The sequence below is a fragment of the Trachurus trachurus genome (genome assembly GCF_905171665.1).
Source record: "Trachurus trachurus genome assembly, chromosome: 24".
Lineage (NCBI taxonomy): Eukaryota > Metazoa > Chordata > Actinopteri > Carangiformes > Carangidae > Trachurus > Trachurus trachurus.
In genome coordinates this window covers 5,262,115-5,288,570 of record NC_139910.1, presented here as the reverse complement: position 1 = coordinate 5,288,570, position 26,456 = coordinate 5,262,115, and the positions used below count along the sequence as shown (strand labels likewise).

At 43.8% G+C, this 26,456-nt stretch overlaps 2 protein-coding genes across 2 annotated transcripts in view; both read right to left on the bottom strand.

The window, feature by feature from the left end:
• The window catches only part of LOC311007114 (protein NLRC3-like), a gene marked incomplete at both ends in the record, with an annotated part of 86,491 nt that overhangs the window by 35,542 nt on the left and 24,493 nt on the right, over nt 1-26,456 (bottom strand). The gene's annotated exons all lie outside the window — the stretch shown is intronic.
• On the bottom strand, nt 1,812-14,647 carry LOC311007640 (protein NLRC3-like). Its single transcript, XM_084000895.1, has 10 exons — nt 14,304-14,647; nt 13,095-13,197; nt 12,740-12,841; nt 10,994-11,072; nt 10,233-10,461; nt 8,254-10,042; nt 7,999-8,172; nt 7,323-7,496; nt 3,942-3,988; nt 1,812-2,338 (listed from the first exon to the last, which is right to left on the bottom strand). The coding sequence occupies exons 1-10, from the start codon at nt 14,314-14,316 to the stop codon at nt 1,818-1,820; spliced, it is 3,231 nt and encodes a 1,076-aa protein (XP_083857021.1). The 5' UTR covers nt 14,317-14,647; the 3' UTR covers nt 1,812-1,817.

The window sequence follows — 26,456 nt, the reverse complement described above, 5'->3', positions numbered from 1 at the left end:
CAGATATTTATGACAATGGACAAGAAGGTGAGTGAACTAAAAACCTAGATTTGAAACTGGAGATGGAGGGAGCTCATCTGATATCAGCTGGCAGAGGGTCCAATAGTTTTTGAGCAGACACTGGGCAGGCTCTGTCAGCTTTTAGTTTTAGACACAAGTGTGGCGCATGTTGGAAGGATGTGCTTTGAGGTCTGAGATGTGAGGTGAGGCCTGCACATCGAGAAGCTTCAAAGTGAAACCACATTCACTGCCAAAGACTCTCAGACAGACGACACAGAGACACCGAGGAACCAAGGCTGACACAGAACCCAGGATACAGAGGTTCAGTGAATGTGGTGTTGAAGGTGTGGAGGTGGATCAGTCTTGGACATTTCCAAGTTGGGAATTCTGACTTCTGAGTTGTTTTGAACGCAGCAGACTTTCCTTATGAGTTGTACATGCGCAGTAGCTCGCGCATGAAACACACCACATACCGTGATCAAAGACGGGTGATATCTACGGAGTATCTTTGCCGCGATACTCTGATATTATACTCTGCTATGGTTTGACAGACCTAGGTTGACAAGTTCGTTGTTCGATTGCTGATGCCTGTGTTATTATCTCATCACCTGACGTTCTCAGTAAAGTTAAGCTGCTGCCAACTAGTCAATATTAACTCAAAGAGTGTTATTTTATTATAAGAACCCAAATGAACTGTAACACATACCACCACCACCCGCCATAGTGGCAGGCAGTGCATCTCAGCAGCAGCAGCAGCAGCAGCAGCAGCAGCAGCAGTGAGGGCCCAGTTAGTTGGGCCTAAATGTGTGGTGGTCTTTTACAATGTTGTTAATGGTAGCAGTTCTGTATTGTGCAGAAAAGTGGGGAACACGCTTTAGAATGGGCCCTATAATATAGGCTAATAGTCAAGTTTTATTTTGAAGTTTGGTATTCACTGATATTAACTCTCATAGAAATTGCTCATGAAATTCACACTTGCAAACATTAGAAAGATCAATTGAACCAGCCACTCAGCAGAAACCTTTATAAACCTTTCCGAGACAACACATGACAACCACACAATGAGATCAAAGTGACACTGGTCATCAGACACTCACAGATTTTCCAGGCTGTTGAATTTACTTCAGGTCAATTTACAAACACTTTCCACTTCATGAGTAGAGGAAACATTTGGAGAAAAGAAGCAGCTTGAGTGTTTGATCCTGTTTAATCTGAGAATGAATCACAATGAATACCCACTGTCCACTAGATGGTGGTAAGTGATAATCCAACGAGATAAAGATCAGCTCAGCATCAGTAATTTGGATCAAACTTGCAGTTTATCTCTAAAACTGTAACTGTAAATTTATGAAAGCATTTTAACATCAATTTTTAATTCTTGCTGATTATCATCACAGAACAAATAGGCCTACACTTCATTTTTATTAAATTAATCAATCCACAGACTCATTGTTGATATATTCAGAATTTATCAACTGTAATGTCTGATTTATATAGGCTGCAAGTGTCACTAAGAGCTGCCCAGACAGTGAAACAGATATCAGACAGGTTGGATCCAGAGTTCTAGAGAATAACAACAGCAGAGTGAAGTGAGACAAAAATAATTACAGAATAAAAATAATTTTACAAAAGTGTGATGGAAGAGCTAGTCTTGATTATCAAAGTGATGAAATTGGACAAACAAATGTTTATTGTTTGAGTCTTCAGACAGATCTGCTTCAGTACAGAGTGTGTGTGATAGTGAACAGAGTCAATTTTGACTTCAGCAGCTGACCTAGAGTCAGCAGAGTTTCTGTCCTCAGGAGAGACAGTGAGACCTACAGAGGACACAGAGACACTGAGGACCAAAAACTGATCCAGAACCCAGGATACAGAGGTTCAGTGAATGTGGTGTTGAAGGTGTGGAGGTGGATCAGTCTGTCAGAGGAGACACTGTAGAAGGACAGAATGCCAGCAGGACAGTCCACATACACTGCTACTCTGTCAGAGACACAGGAGGAGGGGATGGATGTTTCTCTGTCATTGTGCCAGAAAGAGTAGTCTTTATTGTCAGAGCAGCTCAAACTCCAGGACTGATCATTTCCTCCAAACACACTGTTTCCTTTCCTTCTGATTCTTCTGTAACTCACTGATATATTAACCAGTCCTCTCCACTCGACCTCCCAATAACAGCGACCAGTCAGACCATTTCTACACAGCAGCTGAGGCCAGTGGTCAAATCTGTCTGGATGATCAGGATATGCCTGATTCTCTGTCACCCATGTCACCTTCCTGTTGTTGTCAGACAGTTTGAGGTGTTTGTTCACTGTGTTCATGTCCAGTTCCAGTTCACAGTCGTCTGATGGAGAGAACAAGACACAGCACAGCTGCAGTTTATCATCTGTTCATTTATCATCAACTTCACTGACAATAAATGAAAGTGAAACATTCAAACTTATATTTTATATTATGTTGTACTGTGAATAATGTTTTACTACATTTAAATTCAATTCAAACAAGCCAGTTCTAACAACATCAAAAGTAACAGTAGGTACATGAGAATAAAGACGTAAAAAATGTTGGGGTTCACACTAGCAAACCCATTTTGGTTTTGTGTTTGCTGTCTCTTGTTTTTCCCACCAGAGGGCAGCTTGTATTGTTTACATGTAAATCTTGAAAAAACAAATATTTAATTTAGATGCATTTTGGCATGATTTCAGTATATACATTTCATGATTTGGGTTTATTATAAGATCATGTAATTTCACCTACTTTTATGTGTATATTGCCCTTTTGGAGCTAATATGTCTGTTTTAACTTTTTTTTGAAGACCACTACTTCCTACTTCCTTTCTGTGTTGTGTTGCCGGAAAAAGAAGCCACTTGACCACGGAATTAATTAGCTAACAGTAAAACGGTAAAAGTTTAAGGTAAAACAAAGGGAGAGCAACAAAGCAGAAACGACAACTTAATGATAAAACGTTGAAGGCTGAATGTATTAGCACAAGGTTGGTGTGCGTTGTGCTTATGGTCATTACTTAATTATTTGATGATTTGTTTTGGAAAATATGCAAACTTTTTCTCTCGCCTGTTTGATGAATTGGCAGTGTATGTGTGTACAACTTCACACACTCATATTCACACATCACCGGCAATTTAGAGTTTGTCTTTGATGTATTTGGACTGTGGGAGGAGGCTGGAGAACCTGGAGAGAACCCATACAGACTCAAGCAGAACATGCTAACTCCAGGTGCTAATCACCAGAGAAAACAGTCATGTGATTTTGATTTGTCTCATAGTGAGAGAGAAAGTGAGAAAGCTAGAAAACGACTGCCCTTCACGAGACAGCAGCTTCTGATGCAATTTCTAAGATGGCAAAAAGGAAGGGGGGAGGAAGAGGTATAAATCACTTATAGACTTGAATCATGATTAAAGCATGCATTACAGTTCAATAACAAAAATGTGGTGGTGACTTGTCTGATATCTTTTTCATTTGACTATCTGTTCATCACCCAACTTAATGTATTGAGACACCTCTTATATCCAGTGGTTTGCTTTATATTACATTATGGTATGACGCTTTTTTCCTGATGTTTGACATGTGATTTCTCTGGCATGTTTTTGTGAGCATGCAATTTCACATATTCCCTTTTTTCATAAAATATGTATGAGTATGTGTATTTATTATTGATAGATGAGTATATTTTTGTACTGTTTATATGTTCTTGTACTTTGTATATATTTTTTTAACGTTATATGTGCTTATCTTTGAAGAACAATGGGCCTCATTCACAAACTGTTCTTAAGAACAAATTTGTTCAAAATAAAACAAACTCACAGTCTAAAACATGAGAAACATAATCACTTTTCTGTTGGCTCCACTGTCCATGAAATGTTATAACTAGATTTGTCAGCTGATTCTGTTTGTTGATTTTGTATTGGTCAAACCTAAATCACACTCACACTTCTTCAGACCAGGTCTCAGTCTCTGAGGTCCACAATAGTCAAACCTGGAAGAGGAAACAAAGTCAGGATCAACTTCATCCACCTTCACTTCGAACGAGGACACTCGTCCAGCATCGAACAAACATGAGGTGAAGTAAATGTGCCCGTGTTTGTGTAGCTGTTGTATAGTCTTGGTGATTTTACTGCCTGCGAGTTTCCACGAGAGCACCCTGTAAGGTAGTCGTTGGGCAGAGAGAGACTTTTGCCGCTTTTGTTATTTTGCCTTTTTTAAAAAAAATCTTTGGTGGTATACCTGGGTGTGGGTACGTTTTCTGGGTGTGGCAGTGGGCCTTGCCTTGGGTACATTGTTACCTGCAGATTTCAACGTATATAGAAGCCTCCCATCATCATGGGGTGCCTCTCAATGACATTACTGTTCTACAGCTTTGCACAGCAGCTTTATCATAATCTCTTTGGATCCATCTTTTGGCCCTCTTCTCCTGACAGCAGTCCCAGGTTTTGATTTTTGATAAATGTGTTTCTTGTTGGACGAGGCCAGGTCGTCTAGCCCATGTGGAACAAATAGTACAATGAATAAATAGTATGGTATTTGATGTTTTAAACAGTGTATTCATTGTCTTAAAGCAGAAGTAAGTGATATATTTGTGTTAATATAAGTCTTAAATAGTTCTATCTTCCAACAGCAATCACTTACATAGAGTGTTTGGTCTGAAACACGGGTCTGTCAGTCACTCTGCTCTGCTCTGAGCCGAGGAGAAAACATTTATGTATCCTACAGTTTTTATCCAATGAGGAGAGAGAACGGCATGCAGGGCTGTGTGTGCAGCCAAGGGACGCCGTGAATGTGGCGACGTAGGGACGAGGACTGTTATGGGGCGTTCAAGGAAACTCGTAACTCGTGTTTTTCCGAACTGTGAAGTCATACCAGTTCAATCTGGTACGAGTTCACGGGTCGGAAGTTACGAGTGGCCGTTATAGTGACTTTCACAGGTAAAACAGGTCGGAAAAACACGACCGGACCACTTACTTCTGCTTTAAAGGAGTCATCACCCGGAAATCGCATTTTTCCTTGTTAAAACATGTATACTGGTGTTGGACCTCAGTGGAAACTTGCCTGAAAACCTGGGGTTTGAAAGTGGCTGAGTTTTTTCGTTTGGGCTCTTTGTTTAAGCCAGAGTAGCTCATGAGGCTGCACACCACAACATTACGAGATTTTGATTCTGCGCCGGTGGCGCCGTCACCGTGGCGCCTGCTTTCATAAACACACCTCTCTTCCACCACCCCGACTTCTGCCGCGCCGCCATTACGGGTTGTTTTATTTCCCACTGTAGCGCTGTTATTTCGTCACTTTATTAAGTTTTAATAATTTTTCATGCGAGAAAGTAAGGGTTTAGATCCCCAATGTGCGGTTAGTTTATCCAAATGACGGCTGTTTAGAAGTTTTCTCCGCGTTAGGAGAGAGGTGCAGCCAGCTGCAACCAGCACCAGAGGAGCGGAGGAGGAGTGACTCCTCAACCCGCCTGCAGTGCTCGTTTACCTGGCCGAACGACATCGTCATGCCGCCGAAAGAAACCATCGTTAATTTATTAAGTTTTAATATTTTTTCATGCGAGAAAGTAAGGGTGATCCCCAATGTACGGTTAGTTTATCCGAATGACGGCTGTTTAGAAGTTAGTTCCGCGTTGGGAGAAGTGAGGTGCAGCCTGCTGCAGCAGTGAGCACCAGAGGAGAGGAGGAGTGACTCCTCAACCCGCCTGCAGTGCTCGTTTAGCCGGCCGATAACAACGTCGTCGTGCCGCCGGAGGAAAGGGTCGTTAATTTATTAAGTTTTAATATTTGTTAATGCGAGAAAGTAAGGGTTTAGATCCCCAATGTGCGGTTAGTTTATCCAAATGACGGCTTAGAAGTTTGCTTCGCGTTGGGAGAAGTGCAGCTCCAGCGAGGCAGAGGAGCGGAGAGTGACTCGTCAGCAGCCCGCCTGCAGCTGCTCGTTAACCGGTCAAACTACGTTGTCATGCCCGCGGAGGAAACGGTCGTTAATTAACTTACCCGCAGGTTTGTAGAGGTTTGTTTGAATGAAAAGTGAAGCTTCACACAGAGCAGCAGCAGCTTTGCACCGGGGCTCTGTAGCCTACGTACAGAAATCACCAGATTTGCATCAATAAATACATGTTTTACAATGAACCGATACAATTTTGTTTTATTTTATGAAGTTATAACATGGTTACGGTAACGATACACGACAGAGCAGCATAGTATGTGGTTTCCAATACAGTCTGCATGTAGCCCACAGGGCCAGCCACCATTCCGGCTCTGTCCTCCCTGCGTCCAATCAATGCGCGCCTCATTACATATTAATACAATGAACATCCGGACCAGTCAAAACCTCGCGCCTACTCTCACGAGAGAAAGTTGCCATATGAAAAAGTGTCAGAACAAGCTCTATGTTTGAATTAAAAAAAAAAAAATGTTTCCAATAAGTTTTAAGAACTGATTCAAAGCAATTTAAGGGGGATTGGATACATAAAAAACCAGGTGATGACTCCTTTAAAGCAGAAGTAAGTGGTCCGGTCGTTTTCGCTAATGCTGCGTTCCAGGCAGGCTTTTGAAATCGTAAATTACAGCTTCAAGTCACAACTTACGACTTTGTAGTGTTCCAGGCAACCCACTCGTGTTTTTCCGACCTGTTTTACCGGTGAAAGTCACTATAACGGCCACTCGTAACTTCCGACCCGTGAACTCGTACCAGATCGAACTGGTACGACTTCACGGTCGGAAAAATACGAGTTTCCTTGAACGCACCATAACAGTCCTCGTCCCTACGTCGCCACATTCACGGCGTCCCTTGGCTGCACACACAGCCCTGCATGCCGTTCACTCTCCTCATTGGATAAAAACTGTAGGATACGATAAATGTTTTCTCCTGGGCTCAGAGCAGAGCAGAGTGACTGACAGACCCGTGTTTCGGTCCAAACACTCTATGTAAGTGATTGCTGTCGGAAGATATAACTATTTAAGACTTATATTAACACAAATATATCACTTACTTCTGCTTTAAGGGTTGGTGTGTTACAGCTGAAAGGGGTTTGGCCTTGTTTTTGTCTCTCTCCCTGCTCCCCGACAGCTCCACCCCAACAAATAGTAGTAGTAATAATAATATTGACACCTTTCTAAATCACCTTACAAGGTAGAATAAATAAATAAAAGATAATAAATCAAATCAATACAATAAATAAAACATTTACAAAAATCAACATGGCGTAAAGGAATGCTGCACCAAAAGAAAAACAATTAAAATGCATATCCTAGTTTAAATAGATGTGTTTTGAGCGAGATTTAAAAATGGAGAGCTGCTGTTGTCTGTCCATCTGTCTATACCTGAGAGTGTCCAGTCTCCAGTGTGGATCCTCCACTCCAGCAGACAGCAGCTTCACTCCTGAGTCTCCTGGATGATTGTAGCTCAGGTCCAGCTCTTTCAGATGGGAGGGGTTGGAGCTAAGAGCTGAGGCCAGAGAAGAACAGCCTTCCTCTGTGACCAGACAACTTGACAGACTGAAAAAATACACATTGTTAATATGTACGTATATATATATATATATATATATATATATATATATATATATATATATATATATATATATATATATATATATATATATATATATATATATATATATATATATATATCATAAGTCACACCTCCTGTGTGTGTGTGTGTGTGTACGTATGCATATAATGTAGAGAAATGACTGACCATAGAGGAAAATTAACTTTGCAGCAGGTGAAACAACAAGTATTGATGAGTTAAGTATGCAATCTAATATATCATAAAAAAAACATAAAGAATGGAAAGAAAGAAAGAAAAGCTCCCCACAAACACATTGAATGAAGCAGGAAACTCTTTCATTTAATTGTGCAGCTGTTAACAGGGTTAGGGTTATGTTTTGAGATGAAGTCAGTGATCACAACTGTGACGGACGGCAAAAGCAACAGTCACTAAGCCCACAAATGACCACTGGTCATGGTATTGAATACACAATGGCGAAACACTTGCCTCAGATATTCCACTTTACAGTGTGGACTCCCTAATGCATCAGAGAGTAGCTGAACTCCTGAATCCTGCAGGTCGTTGTTACTCAGGTCCAGTTCTTTCAGACTAGAGGACTGGGAGCTGAGGACTGAGGACAGAGCTTCACAACTTCTCTCTGATAGGTTACAGCCACTCAATCTGAAGAGCAATCAGGAAAAAAAAATTTAAATGTTTGTTGTCGTTGTTAGTTATAAAACAAAAACAAATATGTGCACATACAGAGCTTTGTTGGAGGCTTTGACCACTGGCAGCAGCCTCAGAAGAGCCCCCTCTGAACCAGAGTATTTCTTCAGGTCAAACACGTCCAGATCTTTTTCTGATGACAGTAAGATGAAGACCAGAGCTGACCACTGAGCAGGAGACAGTTCATCTGTGGAGAGACGTCCTGATCTCAGGGACTGTTGGATCTCCTCCACTAGAGAACTATCATTCAGTTCATTCAGACAGTGGAACAGATTGATGCTTTTCTCTTGAGACAGATTCTCATTGATCTTCTTCTTGATGTACTGAAGTGTTTCCTGATTGGTCTGTGGGCTGCTTCTCGTCTGTGACATTAGACCTAGTAGAAGAGTCTGATTGGTCTCCAGTGAAAGACCCAGGAGAAAGCGGAGGAACAAGTCCAGGTGTCCATTTGGACTTTGTAAGGCCTTGTCCACAGCGCTCTGGTAGAAAACTGTTGGCTCAGGTTTGTCTTTGAACAGTCTTGCCAACAGGGAACTTGGTTTTTGTCCTGGTAGCAGATTGACTCCAGAGTTGGTGAAGGTCAGATGAACATGAAGAGCAGCCAGAAACTCCTGAACACTCAGATGGACGAAGCAGAACACCTTGCCCTGGTACAGGCCTCTCTCCTCTTTAAAGATCTCTGTGAACACTCCTGAGTACACTGAGGCTGCTCTGATATCGATGCAACACTCTGTCAGGTCTGATTCATAGAAGATCAGGTTTCCTTTCTGCAGCTGCTCAAAAGCCAGTTTCCCCAGAGACTCAATCATCTTCCTACTCTCTGGACTCCAGTGTGGATCTGTCTCAGCTCCTCCATCATACTTGATCTTCTTCAGTTTGGTCTGAACCACCAGGAAGTGGATGTACATCTCAGTCAGGGTCTTGGGCAGCTCTCCTCTCCTTCTGGTCGTCAACACCTCCTCCAGAACTGTAGCAGTGATCCAGCAGAAGACTGGGATGTGGCACATGATGTGGAGGCTTCGTGATGTCTTGATGTGGGAGATGATCTTTCTGGCCTGCTCCTCATTTCTGAACCTCTTCCTGAAGTACTCCTCCTTCTGTGGGTCAGTGAACCCTCTGACCTCTGTCACCATGTCAACACACTCAGGAGGGATCTGATTGGCTGCTGCAGGTCTTGTGGTTATCCAGAGGCGAGCAGAGGGAAGCAGTTTCCCCCTGATGAGGTTTATCAGCAGCACGTTGACTGAGGTGGACTCTGTCACATCAGTCAGGATCTCAGTGTTGTGGAAGTCCAGAGAAAGTCGACACTCGTCCAGACCGTCAAAGATGAAGACGACCTGAAACTGATCAAACCTACAGATTCCTGCTTCTTTGGTTTCAGTGAAGAAGTGATGAACAAGTTCCACCAAGCTGAACTTTTTCTCTTTCAGCACATTCAGCTCTCTGAAGGTCAATGGAAATGTGAAGTGTATGTCCTGGTTGGCCTTGTCTTCAGCCCAGTCCAGAGTGAACTTCTGTGTTAAGACTGTTTTCCCAATGCCAGCCACTCCCTTTGTCATCACTGTTCTGATTGGTTCATCTCCTCCAGGTGGGGCTTTAAAGATGTCTTCATGTCTGATTTTTGTTTCTGGTCTGTCTGGTCTCCTGGAAGCTGCTTCAATCTGTCTGACCTCATGTTCATCATTGACCTCTCCAGTCCCTCCCTCTGTGATGTAGAGCTCTGTGTAGATCTGGTTCAGAAGAGTTGGATTTACTGCTGTAGAGATCCCCTCAAACACACACTGGAACTTCTTCTTCAGGTTGGATTTGAATTTCTGTTGACAAACTGCAGCATGGCTTGCTAATGGAACAAAGAACAATTGAGTTACATGTATAAATGATGGTGTTGATGTTTAAAGATTTGTTTTCCCTAAAGGGTGTGGATATTAATAGTATACTTTGCTCTGTCCGTTGTGATATTAGTAAATGGCTTAACTCTCTTAAATCATGTTAAATCTTCAGAAAAAAACTCTTACTGCTCTGCAGACAGTCAGCCAGCTCCTCCTGTTTGATTTTCCTTAGGAAGTTCACTGTGATCTTCATAAATGCCTCTCTGTTGCTCCTCCTCTGCTCTTTGTTCTCACCACCCACCACCTCATCACAATTAGCATGATTTGCAATGAATTCTGGGTAATCAGGTTTCAGAAGCATCTGGACTCTCTTCAGCTCGCTCTTCACAAAAGTGACAATGTTCTCCTCCAGAAGCTAGAAAAACAAAAACATACTGTGTAAACTTCACTTTCAGTATAAACTCATGGATCAACCATCAGATCATCAGTCACACTCTACATAATCATTTGATGGACTGTCTGCAACCTCATCTCTTTCCAAAGCTACACAGAAAGACTTGGTTAATCAAACCTGCTGATCTAAGACGTCCAAGAGAGGACAAAATGAACCTCAGAGTCTTTGTTATTTTTGCTCTAATGCTCCAGAAACCATTGGGATGAAAATCGTTTTTTTTGTTTCTTTCTTCTTCTTCTTCTTCTTCTTCTTCTTCTTCTTCTTCTTCTTCTTCTTCTTCTTCTTCTTCTTCTTCTTCTTCTTCTTCTTCTTCTTCTTCTTTTTTTTTTTTTTTTTTTAGAATTCATTATAGGTGAATGGGAGACAGCCCAGACATGTTTTATAAAACAGAAAAGCCCCTGTGGCCAAAGGAGAGCGGTATCAGACTGTTAGTAGTTGAACATTTCTCTGTGGCAGCTGCAGTCATCAGTTCTGTGGATGAACATTTACACACCATGAATATGGAGTCCAGGTCTGTGTGATGCTGCTTGGTGGACTGATCACTGAGAACCTCTGAGGTCTCCTGGAGAACTCTGTGGAGAAGAGACACACATACACACAGTTTGTTACAGGTGTTTTTCTGTATGAATACTACGAGAAACAAACACACAAATGCTATGTTTCTTTCATAGACTTAAACAACACAGAATTATCAGCTTTTACCCTTTTTCTTTTAAACTGATAGGATGTTCCATAGTCACGCCATGCTTCATGAACACACAGCTGGGTACAGCAGACTGTTGTCTGCTCTTAAAGAGAATGTCACTCTTCATGGACACACAGCTGGCTTCTTGACTTTGCTGCTGTTTGCTGGTAGAAACAAAAAGAATCGTCAAATGAAAAATCAATCAAAATGTAAGTTTTCGCATGTGTTGCCAAGTATTATCTAGAACAGGGGTGGCCAACCAGCCAGGACTTAGAGCCAATTTTTTTACTGTGGTACTACAAAGAGCCATCACACACACACACACGCACACACACACACACACACACACACACACAATATATATATATATATATACACACACAAAATGAAATATTAACAATTTACCATGTCACAAATGTCACACACCCCTCACTATGAAACAGGAGACTGACAGAAATGGGCTTCAGCTCATCCCAAGACTACAGGCCAGTGTCAATACATGCACATGTTGCTCTGTCAGATTCACATTACACTACAAGTCCTCCCTAACATTTGCAAAAGCATCCAAAAAACAGAATATGTGAGAAAAATGTTTTCTTTCTTTTTTCTTTTACCTTATTGCTGTTTTTATTTTAATATGTTTGAATGGAGCGTGCTGAAATGGTGCTGAAGATTTGAAGCTTTGAATTGTTCTGTCAGACAGACAGAAGGAACTTTGTGTCACTCGTGCATTGAGCCTGTCAGTCGTGTTGTTCCAGACCTCCTCTGTTATCTTGTTAACAGCAGCAGTGTTTCCTTTTCTTTAGACATAAATCTCCATAAGGAGCCTTTTACTATGCTGTGGAGAAGCTTCGGTGCGTGCGCTTTTGGCACTCAACTGGTGTGGGCTTGGCCAGCTGATCTCGCTTGATAGAACGGGTCGGTGCTTGGTTTGGAGTTTGCACTATTTCAAACTTCAAGATTACACCATTGTCTGGATGTTCTTAGCAACTTTGAACACCCCCAGGTTGTTCATTTTCTGTTTGGCTTGTGGGTGTTGTGCACATTTATGTCAGTAGGTGGCAGTATCCGTTCAGGCTTGTGGTTTTCTGTCTCTAGTGGATAGTCAGGTGGGTTAATCAGTGCAGGCGAGCACCCTGGGGAAGCCATACGGTTTTTGACTGTCATGGCGAGTAACAAGCAATTTATGTATAATGTGGCTTTTTACTTAAAATCAATGTGTATTTTATCCCTTGTATCACTGTTTTGTAAAATGTGTTCTTCAGTGCCTTGAAAGGTGTTTATAAATGAAATAAAAAAATGTATAGTTCATTACCTGCCCCATTTTCCCTGGTTAGGAATTAAAACCCAGAAATCAGGTATTGTCCATCAGAGGGTATGAAACTAGTACTGAACAAAAACCTCTCCTCTATTGACACGTCTGTGTCAAAAGGGAAAAGTTGAAGTACCTGTTAAGTCATATCTACAAAATGGAGAGAAGTTTTCCACCTATGTGATCCACTGCTCAGATACAGTAGAGTCAGATAATAACAAAGTTTGGTTTTCCATTCTTACCTTTCACATTTAAAATCAATAGGGCGATCCATAGACATGTCACTGCTCATGGACACATAGCGGGGTTCAAGAGAGTCTGGTGATGGTCTCTGCAGCTGCTTCCTGATGTCAACAAACAACAAACACTCTTTTTTTTTTTTTTTTTTAAACTGAATTTTGAGCGGACCTGACCTCCACCTGTAGTTTATCATTTGACAAAACAGTTTGGTCAGCTCTTTGTTACCTTCATTATCAGGTTTTCTGAGTTACCATGGAGTAGATAATGTGACAGTGAGTATGAATGATGGTGCAGTGACGTGCGTGCTGAGCTCTGACATGGAGAAGAGTCATGGACAGTTAGAGATCTTCATCTCACCTCTCAGCTTCGGTCTGGCTCTCATGTTCCCCCCACAGAGTGGTTTTAGAGGGAGGGGCTCCCTCCTCTCTGTCCTCACACTGATTCATAGCAGAGCCCCCACCTTCACACAAACACAACAACAGACTTCATTACAACAGGACACACATGACACATTAGTTCTGGTCACTGTATACAGCATACCTGGATTATCATCAGACAAGCTGCTTGACCTGGTCTGACTCTTTACATCTCTGATAGATAGATAGATAGATAGATAGATAGATAGATAGATAGATAGATAGATAGACAGATAGACAGATAGATAGATAGATAGATAGATAGATAGATAGATAGATAGATAGATAGATAGATTTACTTTATTAATCCCGAAGAAAATTCAGGTGTGGTCAACTGCTCACAGAAGAATCAGTCACACACACATCGATAAAAACAGATTATAAATATCTAAAAATAAATAATAACAATAACTAATAACTGGAGGTTAAACTGGCTTGAGGACAAAGACAAAACCACACACAACAGCAGAAACAGAAACAAGGAGGACAGAAGTGTTCCAGCACTTCTGCCTTTAGATTTCCCCCACACGCGCTTGACTGCTGCTACTCCTACTACTCCCCCTCCCGCCTCATCCTCCCACTCAAGGAGTTGTGCAGCCTGATGAGCTGAACTGAATTCTTGTTGAACCAGCTTCTTTCCATCAGACACACTGAACAGATTAATCTGAGGGGAACAAGCTTCCAGTAGAGAGAAGACTGTCAACACTAAGATGATTCTGTTTCGACATGGTTTGCTATCAACTCTTTCAGTTGTTTTCTTTTGTTACTGTCACTGTATTGTGCTAGAGGAACTTGCATACAATTTTTTGTTCTTTACATGTGAGGGCATGTTGACAATAAATGAACTTTGAACATCAGTAAAAAAAAAACCAACAACAAATCACTTGATCAAAGCTGTCCATCCAGTTCTGTCATTCCCTGCATTTTTCACTTACCACGTTGTCTTACATTACAATCAAACCTCTGTTGATTCTATTGTATGAACCAACCACATAAATACAAAAAGAACCCCTCAAATCATTTACATTTACTTAAATTTGACTAGAAGAAACAGACAAATAGCATCCTCAAATATTTCTACTGTCCATTTAAATTGTGATAATACACAACATAACCACAGCGATCCTGTTCAGATAGATAGGATTCTTACCTGTTGAACTCATTTCGGGTCCACCTTCAGACACTTTCCACTTTCATGTATAGACAAAACATCTGGAGACACGAAGCTGCTCATTCTCCTTTGTCAGTCCTGGTGTTTGTGTGTGATCTGAGCTGAGGATGAGTCACATCCTCATAACTCCGAGGTTCTTGTCTAAAAAAAAAAAAAACATCAGGGTGTTGTCTAAACTAGTCTAACCAGTGGCAGAAACCTAGTCTGTGCCAGGAAAACCACAGCAAACAGAGAACAGACAAAGAACATGAAGAGAGAAAGCTATAAGGCTGAAGAAGTTAGTACAAAATATTGAAGATGAACTGCAGTGTAACTGGAAAGCTACATGATGAATAGTACATATATATATATATATATATATATATATATATACATATATATATATATATATATATATATATAATGAAGGACAAGAGGAGCAGGGTCAGGTGACTGTCAGAGGCAGGAAACCATGGACTGTATGTAAAAAAAAAAAGGAAACCCAATGAGAGAGACATGGAGAAACAGGTACTAAATAAAAACTGTGGGGAAAAACATTGACTTTTATTTCTCACCGTGACTGATAACCAGCCAACAACAAGTTGATTCACCAACAGAAGTGTAATTAAACCTCAAATCATTGTCTACATGGATTCAGAATGTCACCACAGACACCAGTGAAATCGTCTTTTCTCTGTAAAGGTTCCATAAACAATACAAAAATCTGTTCATACAAAATAGAAACAAAAATTACATCCTAGTATGATCATAAAATTATGTTCTACAAAACATGAGTGAAAACCCCACATAACCCATTATATGACATTAAATTGCCTTTTAGGAGCATTTACAATGAGGTATATATATAAATAACGTACATGTGGCTAATTCACTCGGTAATCGCCTCCATGCCAGCTGACTACCTGTACAAGTAGACATCACAGATAGGATATGGGGGAATCAAGTGATCAGTCTGGTGGTCACTGCCTGTCGGTGGCCGCTGAAACCAGATGATTGTGCTGCCAGTCGGCCTCGGACGTGTGTTGTCAGTGCCTGGGGCCTCATTTATCATTGTGGATACACGCTTTTTTACACGCTCTTTCCCCCGTTTTGTGCGTACGCACTTTTCTCCGCCTAATTTGGGATCTATCAAACCAAAACCTGTCGGGAGAAAGTGCAGAAATGTACGACCAGTCTGACCATGGCGTACCGGCATTTACACGCTTTTTGAAGAACAGGAGGAATTGGCGACGCCGCTGCTGAGTCAGAGAACTGCTATGCGAGGGAGAGAGGAGCGCGGACACTGTTTGAAGTAGCAAGTGGTGGTGATGATGACCCCGCCCCCCCCCCCACCACCACCACCACCACCACCACCGCACACGTGTTGACGTCGGCACTTTACATGAAAAGCACAGCGACTCTGATTTTTCCCCTGTCCATTAGTTTGCTCCTACTGGCTTTATAAAACGAATTTCGTTTTCTTTTGAAATCATATTGATATTTTTCCCCTGCTTGTAGGCTACACCTCTTCCACAACCAGTCTGTCCAGTCTGGAAAATAATTTCTGCGACGTGCGTGTGTTAGTAGCCAGACTGGACACACACAAGCAAGCAGCAAGCCCAATAATGTCGGCGCAAATCAAAGCAAATGAGAAAACATGATCGATATTTTTTGTGTGAATAATATTTATTGTATTTAACAAAATTGGGTGCTGCCCAACATCATTTTAGGAAAAGTCACAGACTGGTGGACTTCAATGTTTTTTTTTATTTTTATATATATATATATATAACCCTATATATAGCTATGCACAAATGAAAATCAAAGTCGTCCAGTGAACGGCAGTTGGGGGTTAGTGGAAAGGGGTGCAAAGTAACTGGCAGTGGAAACTCTGCTTTAAATTATTATGACATAATCTAAAATAAGGGGCAGAATAAATATGATTCTTCTTCTTTCTGTTCTGTTTCATTTAGATTTGGGAGTTTTTTGTTTTTATTGTAGCCTTTCAATGCAAGATGATGTTTCTGACTGATATTGCCGTGTTACCGTGTATCTCGCTTTCAGAGAAATTCCGCTTCTTTCTCCGCTCTCCGTCCGTCTATTGTCTTCACCGTCTTGCACTGACGTCATTCCACACGTTTCCAGAGTGCACATGGCTACTTAATATGCACGTAACTGATTTGCATTGACCATCTATGGTTGTGTGGGGCCGTTGAGGGGGCTGGGTATGAGGCGTGTTCTCATCCACGCTTTTCAAGGGAAATACCGTGCAGCCGTGTGTACGCGGAGTTTGATAGATCTGAAAAGAGTGTATATTTTTTGGTCATACGCACATTTTTGCCTTTCCGTCGTACTGAAAATTTAAGAGGACTTTTACACCCTCTTTGATAAATGAGGCCCCAGGACTCTATGCTGGACATGGAAAGTTGCTGCATAGCGTATAACTGGAGCAGAGTGGGTGAGTTGTTTTCGTCTCTTTTCAATAGAAACCAGGCTAAGTTAACAGATGTTTGATGCCTCGTATTATGTGCTGGGACCCTGTTCGTACTGTTGATGATGTTTGGTGCTGTTCTATGAGCATTATTTGTGGCTATAAGTGGCTTTTTGATGGGTGGCCAGTGGATCCGTACACTGCGCTGTTTGTTATGGTGCGGTCATTGCTAACGTTGCTACAGCTAGAGAATCTAGCGATTAGCAGACTTCATCTCTCGAGGGGGGGGGGGGGGGGGGGGGGTCTTACTCGGTGTTACAGTGCGTTGGACCAAGGGTTAAACTTACGCCGGAATATCCCTTTAAGGGCATTAATTTAATCATACTACCTGATGTAAATTTGAAATCATGATTTAGTGAAGTTAAAATTAATAGTGATCACATTTAGAGACATTTCCAAACAAAACAAACAAATTTGGTGTCAACTCTAGTGAGAGCAATAAACAAAATGAACAAACTATGTAGAAGTCAGTCAGTTAAAGCAGAAGTAAGCGATCCGGTCGTTTTGGCTAATGCTGCGTTCCAGGCAGGCTTTTGAAACCGTAAATTACAGCTTCAAGTCACGACTTACGACTTTGTAGCGTTCCAGGCAACCCGTAACTCGTGTTTTTCCGACCTGTTTTACCTGTGAAAGTCACTATAACGGCCACTTGTAACTTCCGACCCGTGAACTCGTACCAGATCGAACTGGTACGACTTCACAGGTCGGAAAAACACGAGTTACGAGTTGCCTTGAACGCACCATAACGTCTTGTCAGCCGATGGAGTTAGCAGCCCCCGCCCTCGTCATGGATCTATTGGTCCTCGTCCCTATGTCACCACATTCAGGCGCATCCCTTGGCTGCACACACAGCCCTTCATGCCGTTCTCTCTCCTCATTGGATAAAAATTGTAGGATACGAGAAAAGTTTTCTCCTCGGCTCAGAGCAGAGCAGAGTGACTGAGAGACCTGTGTTTCGGTCCAAACACTCTATGTAAGTGATTGCTGTCGGAAGATATAACTATTTAAGACTTATATTAACACAAAAATATCGCTTACTTCTGCTTTAACTTTACTGCAGCTTCAGTAATAGATTCACATCACACTCAAATTCACTGACAGTAACTGTCATAGAAATTGCTCATGAAATTCACACTTGCAAACATTAGAAAGATTAATTGAACCAGCCACTCAGCAGAAACCTTTCTAAACCTTTCAGAGACAACACATGACAACCACACAATGAGATCAAAGTGACACTGGTCATCAGACACTCCCAGATTTTCCAGGTTGCTGAATTTACTTCAGGTCGACTTACAAACACTTTCCACCTTCATGAGCAGAGGGAACATTTGGAGAAAAGAAGCAGCTCGAGTGTTTGATCCTGTTTAATCTGAGAATGAATCACACCCTCATAACGTCAGAGTCAGGGACGGACTGGCCATTGGGCAATGTGGGCAAATGCCACGGCTGCAGGCGGCACCACCAAATAGATAAAGTGGAGCGAAGGGTTTTGCGGCCGCAAATAAATAAATAAATGAATGAATAGGCTAAATAAATAAAGCGGAGCGGCTACGTTAATAGGCGGCCGCAAATTATGCCATGGACTAACACAAAACTAACTCTTAAAATGTTTCAACATTAAAACTTATTCTAAGGGGCGGAGAGGGGGGTTACTGTAGGTTGTCTCACTCTAAATCACGCACGCACGCACACACTGCTCTCAAGCAGGGACGTGCGGTCAGGGGACTCAATGAGTTTACCTCCGGCCAGGCAGCGGCCGTAGAAGCCACTCGAGAGGCACAGAGCTGCTCTGTCTCTCCTGCCCGTACGGTGTGTATGCGCAGTATGTTCCTCCAGACTTGTACGCCAAGGAGGCTACGTTGCCTCATTGCGTAACTTGCGTCACGTACGTTTACATTGCCTTCGTGAATTGTAAACAAACAGACGCCCCCTCGGATTTTGCGTCCAGCAGTTTAGCGGGTATTACAACTGCAGTGATGGATAACACTACCGGAGAGGCTCAACAACTTTTTTAACTGCATTTGAGGAATAAACGGCAGCCTTTACCTGACGGAAACCAACGCCTAAGCTACGGTAGCTAACAGTTAACTTAGCAGGTTTTACCTACTTTCTCTCTCTCTCCCCCTCTCTTTCTTACACGCACACGCACGCACACACACACACACACACACACACACACACACACACACACACACACACACACACACACACACACACACACACACACACACACACACACACGAGGTTGCCTGTCATATCTGTTGTAGGCTATACCTTGTAATAATAGCTTGTTGAGTAGGCTACAGTTAACATTATTGTTGCTTCGGTTTGAGTGTGGATTAATTGTTTGTTGTGTAATGTGAGTGGTGGTCTAATATCGTGATCCTGTTGTTGATGAGTTGGATTTTAATAACAGCTGATCTGTGTAGGCTACTGTAGCCTAGATGGCGTGGATTGTGATGAGAAGGTGTTGCACACATTTTAAGACTTATCTGTGCAAACCATTGTGCAACCCCCCCCCCCCCCCCCCCCATGACCTGAGAAGGCAATGTGGCCTCTCTCTGTCAAAATTGCCAGGGCCTCTTTTTGGTGCCAGTCCGCCACTGGTCAGAGTGCAAACGTTAAAGTACATCAGAGTGAAATCAAAACCAGTCTAACCTGTGTATTAGATAAATCACACATCAGATGGTGCAATTCTTCCCTCTGTCCACTAGATGGTGGTAAGTGATAATCCAACAAGCTAAAGATCAGCTCAGCATCAGTAATTTGGATCAAACTTGCAGTTTATCTCTGAAACTTGTAAATAATAATACCTATGTTACAAAATGACATGTGCATAACAGGATGTGCCAGAAAGAGCAGAACTGAGAGTCACCATGACTTCAAGATAGCTACACACAGAATTTCACTACACATAGATCATGTGACCATAGGCCTGCACATCAGCACACGTCAGAGCTCACATAGACCATCACAGTAGTTCACGCCTTGCATGCTGGGAGGGACCAAACCCACAGCGTGTAAGACGGAACAGAAACATACACAGACCAGATCGTTCTCAGCTCTTCCTGGTAACACTGTCTATGTGTTACTGTATGATCTCCGCTCTCTGCAGACTGCGATTAAACACTTATCTGATTCAACCTTCGCCTCCTCCACTTTGTGTCTTGCCTCCCGACCTGGGTGAGATCCACACGAGCGGATCTCAACAAATGGGGGCTCGTCCGTGTTAAAGGGGGTGCAAGGACAGTGGATGGACCATTCGACCTAAAAGCTTTTCTTCATGGACAGAGGATAAGGACACAAGCCGGCACATAAAAGGTATGCAGAAAACCTGTTATAACGAATTCTGCATATTGACTATCACTAGAACTGTGTCCTGTCCAATGTACATGTAAGTAAAGTAGCAAAAGAATCAGAAAAGTATTTTAAAACTTAAAAACAAAGGTATATATATAAAAAAAAAAAAAATAGAGACATAAAACAGCAGACGATAAAACCTTGAGAGTGGCGTAACTCCACCTGACGACCCGACGGGGTCCAGGAGCGGTTGATACCGCGGCTGGGTTGGATTCCCGGGGGTGAGGTCCCCTAATTATACTTGTTGATATCATTCTTGGAGAATTATCAACATTTAAAAGTAGGTTGAAGGCCTTAATATCTTGGAGATATTTAAATTATCTATTGGTTAAATTATTGCGGTAAGGGTGAAAGGCCCGGGGAGGAAGAACAGGCTTCCAAACCAAGCACGTCTGTCTGTCTAAAATTAAAGGGTGCGAGGCCCGTAGGAAAAACAAAATAATTTCTTACAAATACTTCTGAAGCATGCACAGTTTGATATACCTTTGTGAAAGCGCTGAAATTTATTTTTTTCTATGAAAAAGTTCTAACTTGTCTGTGTTGTTGGAGTTATTGTGAGCAATATATGGGTGGGGAAGAATAAGACTCTGAGAAAACTCGTTGTGTGAATATCCATTTCGCTCAGCGTCAGCAGTGTATGGTCTCAGTGGCGGGGTAACCTAGCGGTGTTAACAAACGCCACCAGTTCACTGTTGTTTAGGGCAGCGAGTGCGTAAAAGCCACTCTGCAGCCCAGCTGTGCGCTTTGGAGGCTAAAACACCCAGTTGATAAACGGTGTGGGGTGTGAGTGTAAACTTTGCAAAATCCTTGTGATTAGAACACCCAGAGTGAGACCGGGTCACTATAGAGTGATCTAGAAGCTTGTCTCCTGAGGATTTGCAAGGGGCTAACGCAGCTATCACTTCATTCCCTGCAAACGTACCAGCTGTGGAGCTCAGAGTCTAGATAAAATATGGATGGAGAATTTGATACAGAAATGAATGGCAGTGGTTGGGGTCCCTGGCAGACCCTCTTAGTTCAAGTAGACACCACTGCAGACGCCCTAGGCGCCCTCACAAAACAGGGCAGTAGAGAAAAGAAGGTTGAAAAAGCCAAACAAAAGATGCATACATTAATCACTGATATGGGGAAAACACTGCAACATCGAGAGCCTTTACATACTCTCTTAGTAGCTAAAGTAAAAGCAGCAACAGAAAAAAAGAAAGCGGCTGTAGAGCAGGGAAAGACAGCAAATTGGTTTCACAGGAATGGGTGGAAAAAGGAGGAGGACGCGTGGGAGGAGGACTGTCGAGGTTGGTCTGAGTTGGCTATCTGCTGGCAGGGGATGAAACACAAACACAGGAGTCCAACTCCCTCCAAAATGGTAACTGCACCTGACATCCTCTCATGCTCGCCCACATGCCCACCTCCATATGCACTAAACCCACCTGGCATGTTTCCCACATATAGGATTGGTAAAGGTACCATGCATATTATGCCCGTAGGTGGGCCCACATTAGAAGATGAGTTAGATGACGCCGACCAACAACGCACGGGGACGGCCCAGTTATACCCCACTGCTGAGTTGCATGCACACCAGGCCGTACACACTAACCCTTTCACGTCCGCCCATTCACCGGCTGCGCCATTACACACACCGTCGGCTCCGCCCTCCGTCTTTACCTCCGCCTTTAACTCGTCTCCACCGTCCATCACCGCGTCGGCTGCACCCACCGCCGTCTGCCCAGCATCGATTGCACCCTCCCAGGCGTCATCAGCCGGTTCACAGCCCCCACCGTTTCAAGATAGGGTAGACAGAGCAGGAGTAGAACGAGAGCAGAAAGTGCTATTGGAGGCAGAACAGACAGAACACTATGAAATGCTGATGGAACAGGCAGCTAAGCTACAGGCTACGACTCCAGAGCTGTTAGAAAGAGAGGTTGAGGGAGCTAGGCTAAGGACCCTTTCAGGAGCAGCTACAGGGCAGTTAGCTAGCCAGTTCTCCCCCTCAGCCCGCAGACCAGTCGAGGAACTATCCCCTAACGGTAAGAGGAGTGTTTGGAGGTCACAGCCAGCTCAGGAAAAGGCACCTAGTGCACCACACACAATCACAATGGCAGCCGGAGTCCAGAGAGATGACGACCCTAACGAGTTCGGCATGCTCCTTGAATTAGAAGCTGAATACTCAAAATTAGAAGAGGAATCGGTGAATGACTTCGAGGCCCGTGATTTCTTTGAAAAATTACTGATAAAAGACCATCAGAACGTACAACGGGCTAATGAATGCCTTGATGCTCAGCGGTTAGAGCGTCAAGCTGTAAGAGAGAAATTAATGAAGTCCCTGTCCCCCGCCAGAGATAGAATATTGCAATATGTTCCCGATGCCCAGCGCGGCGCTACGCGTTCAGGCACGCTCTATACCCTGCCCCCTCCTCCTCATACCATTCTTCCTTTAACCACGGTCCCGGGGAGTCAACAACCAAAATACAAGTCGTTCTCGTTCGGTGACCTTCAGGCTCTGGTCGACAAACTGCCCCCTGTCACAGATGGAGGCAGTTTGTGGCTCAGCAAATTGGACTCCCTGACAGCAGGACAAACATTGGCCTTAGGTGATTTCCGCGCGGTTGCCGGTAGATGCATGACCTTAAGTAACAAACGAGACATAGAAATGGACGCTCAAACCATCAGGCTTCCAGACGACTCCCCACTCACCAACCACATAAATAGCATAGGCACAGCTATGCGCGCGCAATTCCCTCTGCCTAACTCTACAGCTATGCCCAAAATTCGTTGGGATCCTAAACAAAATCCACGTCAATTCCTGAACGCCGCTAAAGATATGTGGACGAACCAAACAGGACATTGTCCTAAGAATTCGGGCTCCCAAACTGAGTGGTACCGACAGGCTGTATTGAACGGCCTCCCTGAGTCTGTGCAAGACACAATGAAAAATAACCCTGACATGTTAGGATGTGACTCCTCCACGTGGGAGAAGCACCTCGTGCACCACCTCACTATCTTTCAAGATAAGACACAGAAAGAGGAAGAAGAACATTCTGACCTCCAAGCTCAGCTACTTAAACTGCAACTAGCTAAGGCCAGGGATGACGTCAATGATAAGAAAAAGAAAAAGGAGCAAGTTAAAATACTGATGCAGTCAGCACAGGGACCGGAATGGGATGATCATATTGTTTTTCCTGACATGAATCCTACTCCCCCGTGGGAGTCGCAGCCGCACCATAGGGGAGGTAATAACATGCGTAGGGGAAGGGGAGGCTCACGGGGTGGGGGCCTGAGAGGAGCTTACAGGGGGAGGTCACAGAGAAGAAGCCTTGCTTGTTTCCTATGTGGAGATCCGTCCCACTGGGCGAGGGAATGTCCACAGAACAATGACAACCAGCAAAGGGGCGGCCGTCAGCAGAGGGGAGGCTTTCAAAACAGAGGAGGCAGGGGTAGACAAGATCCCCAACCCACCACAGGGGGAGCTACTGGGCAGTTCCCCCAGCTGTTCGAAGAGTGACACACCCCACAGAGAAGTCCTGAGCAACACTTAACGGCAGAACCAGTGTTGCCAGTGGCGGTCAACCACGACACGCTGCCATTTTTAGTGGATACAGGTGCTACTATCTCCACTATACAGACTGTACAAAAGAACTTGCTCTCATCTAAAGTCATCACAGTCATGGGTTTCTCTGGGGTTCCTACTACTCTGCCATATACCAAGCCTCTCACCACGCAGCTGGGGAACCAGACTGTGCTGCACCCCTTCGTGGTCTCTCCTGATGTCCCTTCAAACCTACTGGGCCGAGATTTGTTGACCAGACTGGGAGCTAACATTCTATGCTCCCCTGATGGTCTAACTGTCTCGTTCCCTGATGGTACCCAGATGAACTGTAACAGCACCAACACAGCACGCTCTGGACAATACCTCATGTCTCCTGTAGTGGACATGTCGGCAGACATCTACTGGGGCTTACTACATAGTGAAACACGAGAGCATGGCGGGATCCTGTCGGCCTACCTACAATGGAAGCCCTGGATAGCCCAGCTACACCCCTACGTGGCCCCTCCTGATCCTCCGCATGTTACATTGTTTTATGATAGACAAAACACAGAGTGGTATGAAGAACAGTTCAGCAGTCAGATAGAGGGTACTGATTGGAGTATAGCCACAGACAGCATCTATGTTGCTCCCATAGGTGTAGTAGCCAGTGTTAACCTACTACCTGCACAGTTACAATGGTATATGATGGAGGATGAGGCAGCACCACATGTCTCCCTCGCTCTCCATCCTGACCACCAAGCTAAATGTAGTGGTATGAGGCACCACTGTTAGATTGAACACAGGGTTCTGCTACACCGACACTCCTTTTTAGCTTGTAGCCAATCGTTGCTCAAGCCTAGAGTATAAAAGTAGGCCGTGTCCCTCCTCCTGACCTCTCGCTTCCTGCTTCTTCGGCCCGCCCACTGACAGGTCGTTGCATGGCTGCTCCCAGCAGAGCACAGGTAGGCACACTTTAGCGTGCTGTTTGTGTACATTGTGAGCGTTGTTTTAATTTAATTCAAACCGTAACTCCTTAATAGATCCGGCATCTCCGCCGCGGTCGAGGCGACATAATGGGTCGTTAACTGCCGCCGACCGGCGTGTAGGTGAGTCACTGAGAGTTTCTGTTTTTTTAATCGCTGTAAGCCAGGTGCTAAGTGTCTTTTCGCTCCTCTCCCTCTAACAGCCGGCCGGTTGTATGGCGCGTGGTGGCCTACTCCCCCCGCCACGCCGACCCTCTTCACCCCTCTCCCTCTTTGGAGGGGACGTTAAGTGACCGGACTGAACCGGGGTTTTTGGACGCTAAAGCTGAGTAAGAAGAGCACTATCCGTCATGGATATTTAGCCACGGCTACATGCTACCGCTGCTTCGCTGCCAGTCTGCTGCTACTATGTTTCTGCCCTCCTTGCTGCTTCGGCTTGGTTTGGGGTCCTGTCGGCCGACTGACCGACTTCCTTCCTGTTACTGACCCTGCTCCCGCTGCTACTGCGCGTGGTGCCGGTTGGTGTGTGTGTGTGTTTGGCTGCCGCTCGTGTGCGCTGCTACGGGCTCTACCTGGACTTTCAGCCACTCACCTGGACTGCGTGTGTGTGTGAATGTGGAGGTAGACAAGGGTTGGTTATATTGTTTTGGTTATGTGTTATGTGATTGATGGTATAATTTCTTCATTTAGTTTTCATTTGGAATTTATTTGTATTAGTTTATCATTGATTTGTTTGGCAGAGCCCTCTTAATTTTGTTTTCCTTTCCCCCTCCTAGAGCTGAAGGCCGACGGTGGTGGTGGTGGTGGTCCTTCTGGGTGGTGGTGATCCCCGTGTGTGTGTGACCCCCGTTCAAGATTTATTTTGTGTGCACATCACGTTTTTGCTGTGTGAGTGGGGTGCTCTCCCTTTTCTTTTGGCATCACCTTCCCCCTTTTGACCCCTCCTCCGGCCGGTAAGCCTCAGCCTGCAATCCCCTTCTCCTGGGCCTCCTGTTTATTAATTTCCTTTTTGCAAACCTTGTCATCAATTTTAAATAAACTTTTGTATGTGATCATTGAACTCCGTCTCCTACCCTCCCTGAGTGAACGAACCTGAGTGTCCTTTGATAGGTGATAGTTGACCTTTAGTACGGGTCCTTGGGCCCTAACCCAAGGTGGCGTTGTTGGCGACAAATTTAGTATATAACATAATAGAAGTTCACCCTCGCATTGCCACACTTGGCGTTGTCGACAGGATATACTCAGTGGAGGTGGAGACGTGTGTTCTATGTTCTCTTTTTTTTTTTGGTTTTCAGATTGCTTGTGATTGCCTGTGTGTGAATGAACTGCAGCTTGAGGCGAACCAGCGGTGAGTCCATTGTTTTTGTTTTTTTTGTAGTAGTAGCCGTAGTATTGGTGCTCAGAGCTTATAGTCTTAAAGAAATTCAGAGGGAGAGGTGGTTGAAGAAATAAAGAGGCTTTTTTGACGCGACAGCAAAGTGGGGAGATCTTTCAAGAGTTCTCCCTTGCGTTAATGAGTTTTATGTGTCCACTGTCAGAGAAGGCTTTTTCCGGCAACATTTGAGACTTAGGACGGAGAGAAACTTCAATCTTGCCATTGGCTTCAGCTTCAGGCGACCAATGGACTGCCAGTCCCATACCTTGGCCACTTGAGCTCGTAGTCGAACTCGGTGGTAGGACTTTGCCGGGGTGTGGGCTGCTGGTTGTTTAGCCTGGGCCCTCGGCCGTCCATTCAATTGCTGTCTCGCTTTCTTTAAACTGTGGTTTTAGAGTCGAGATCCTTGCTTAAAGGG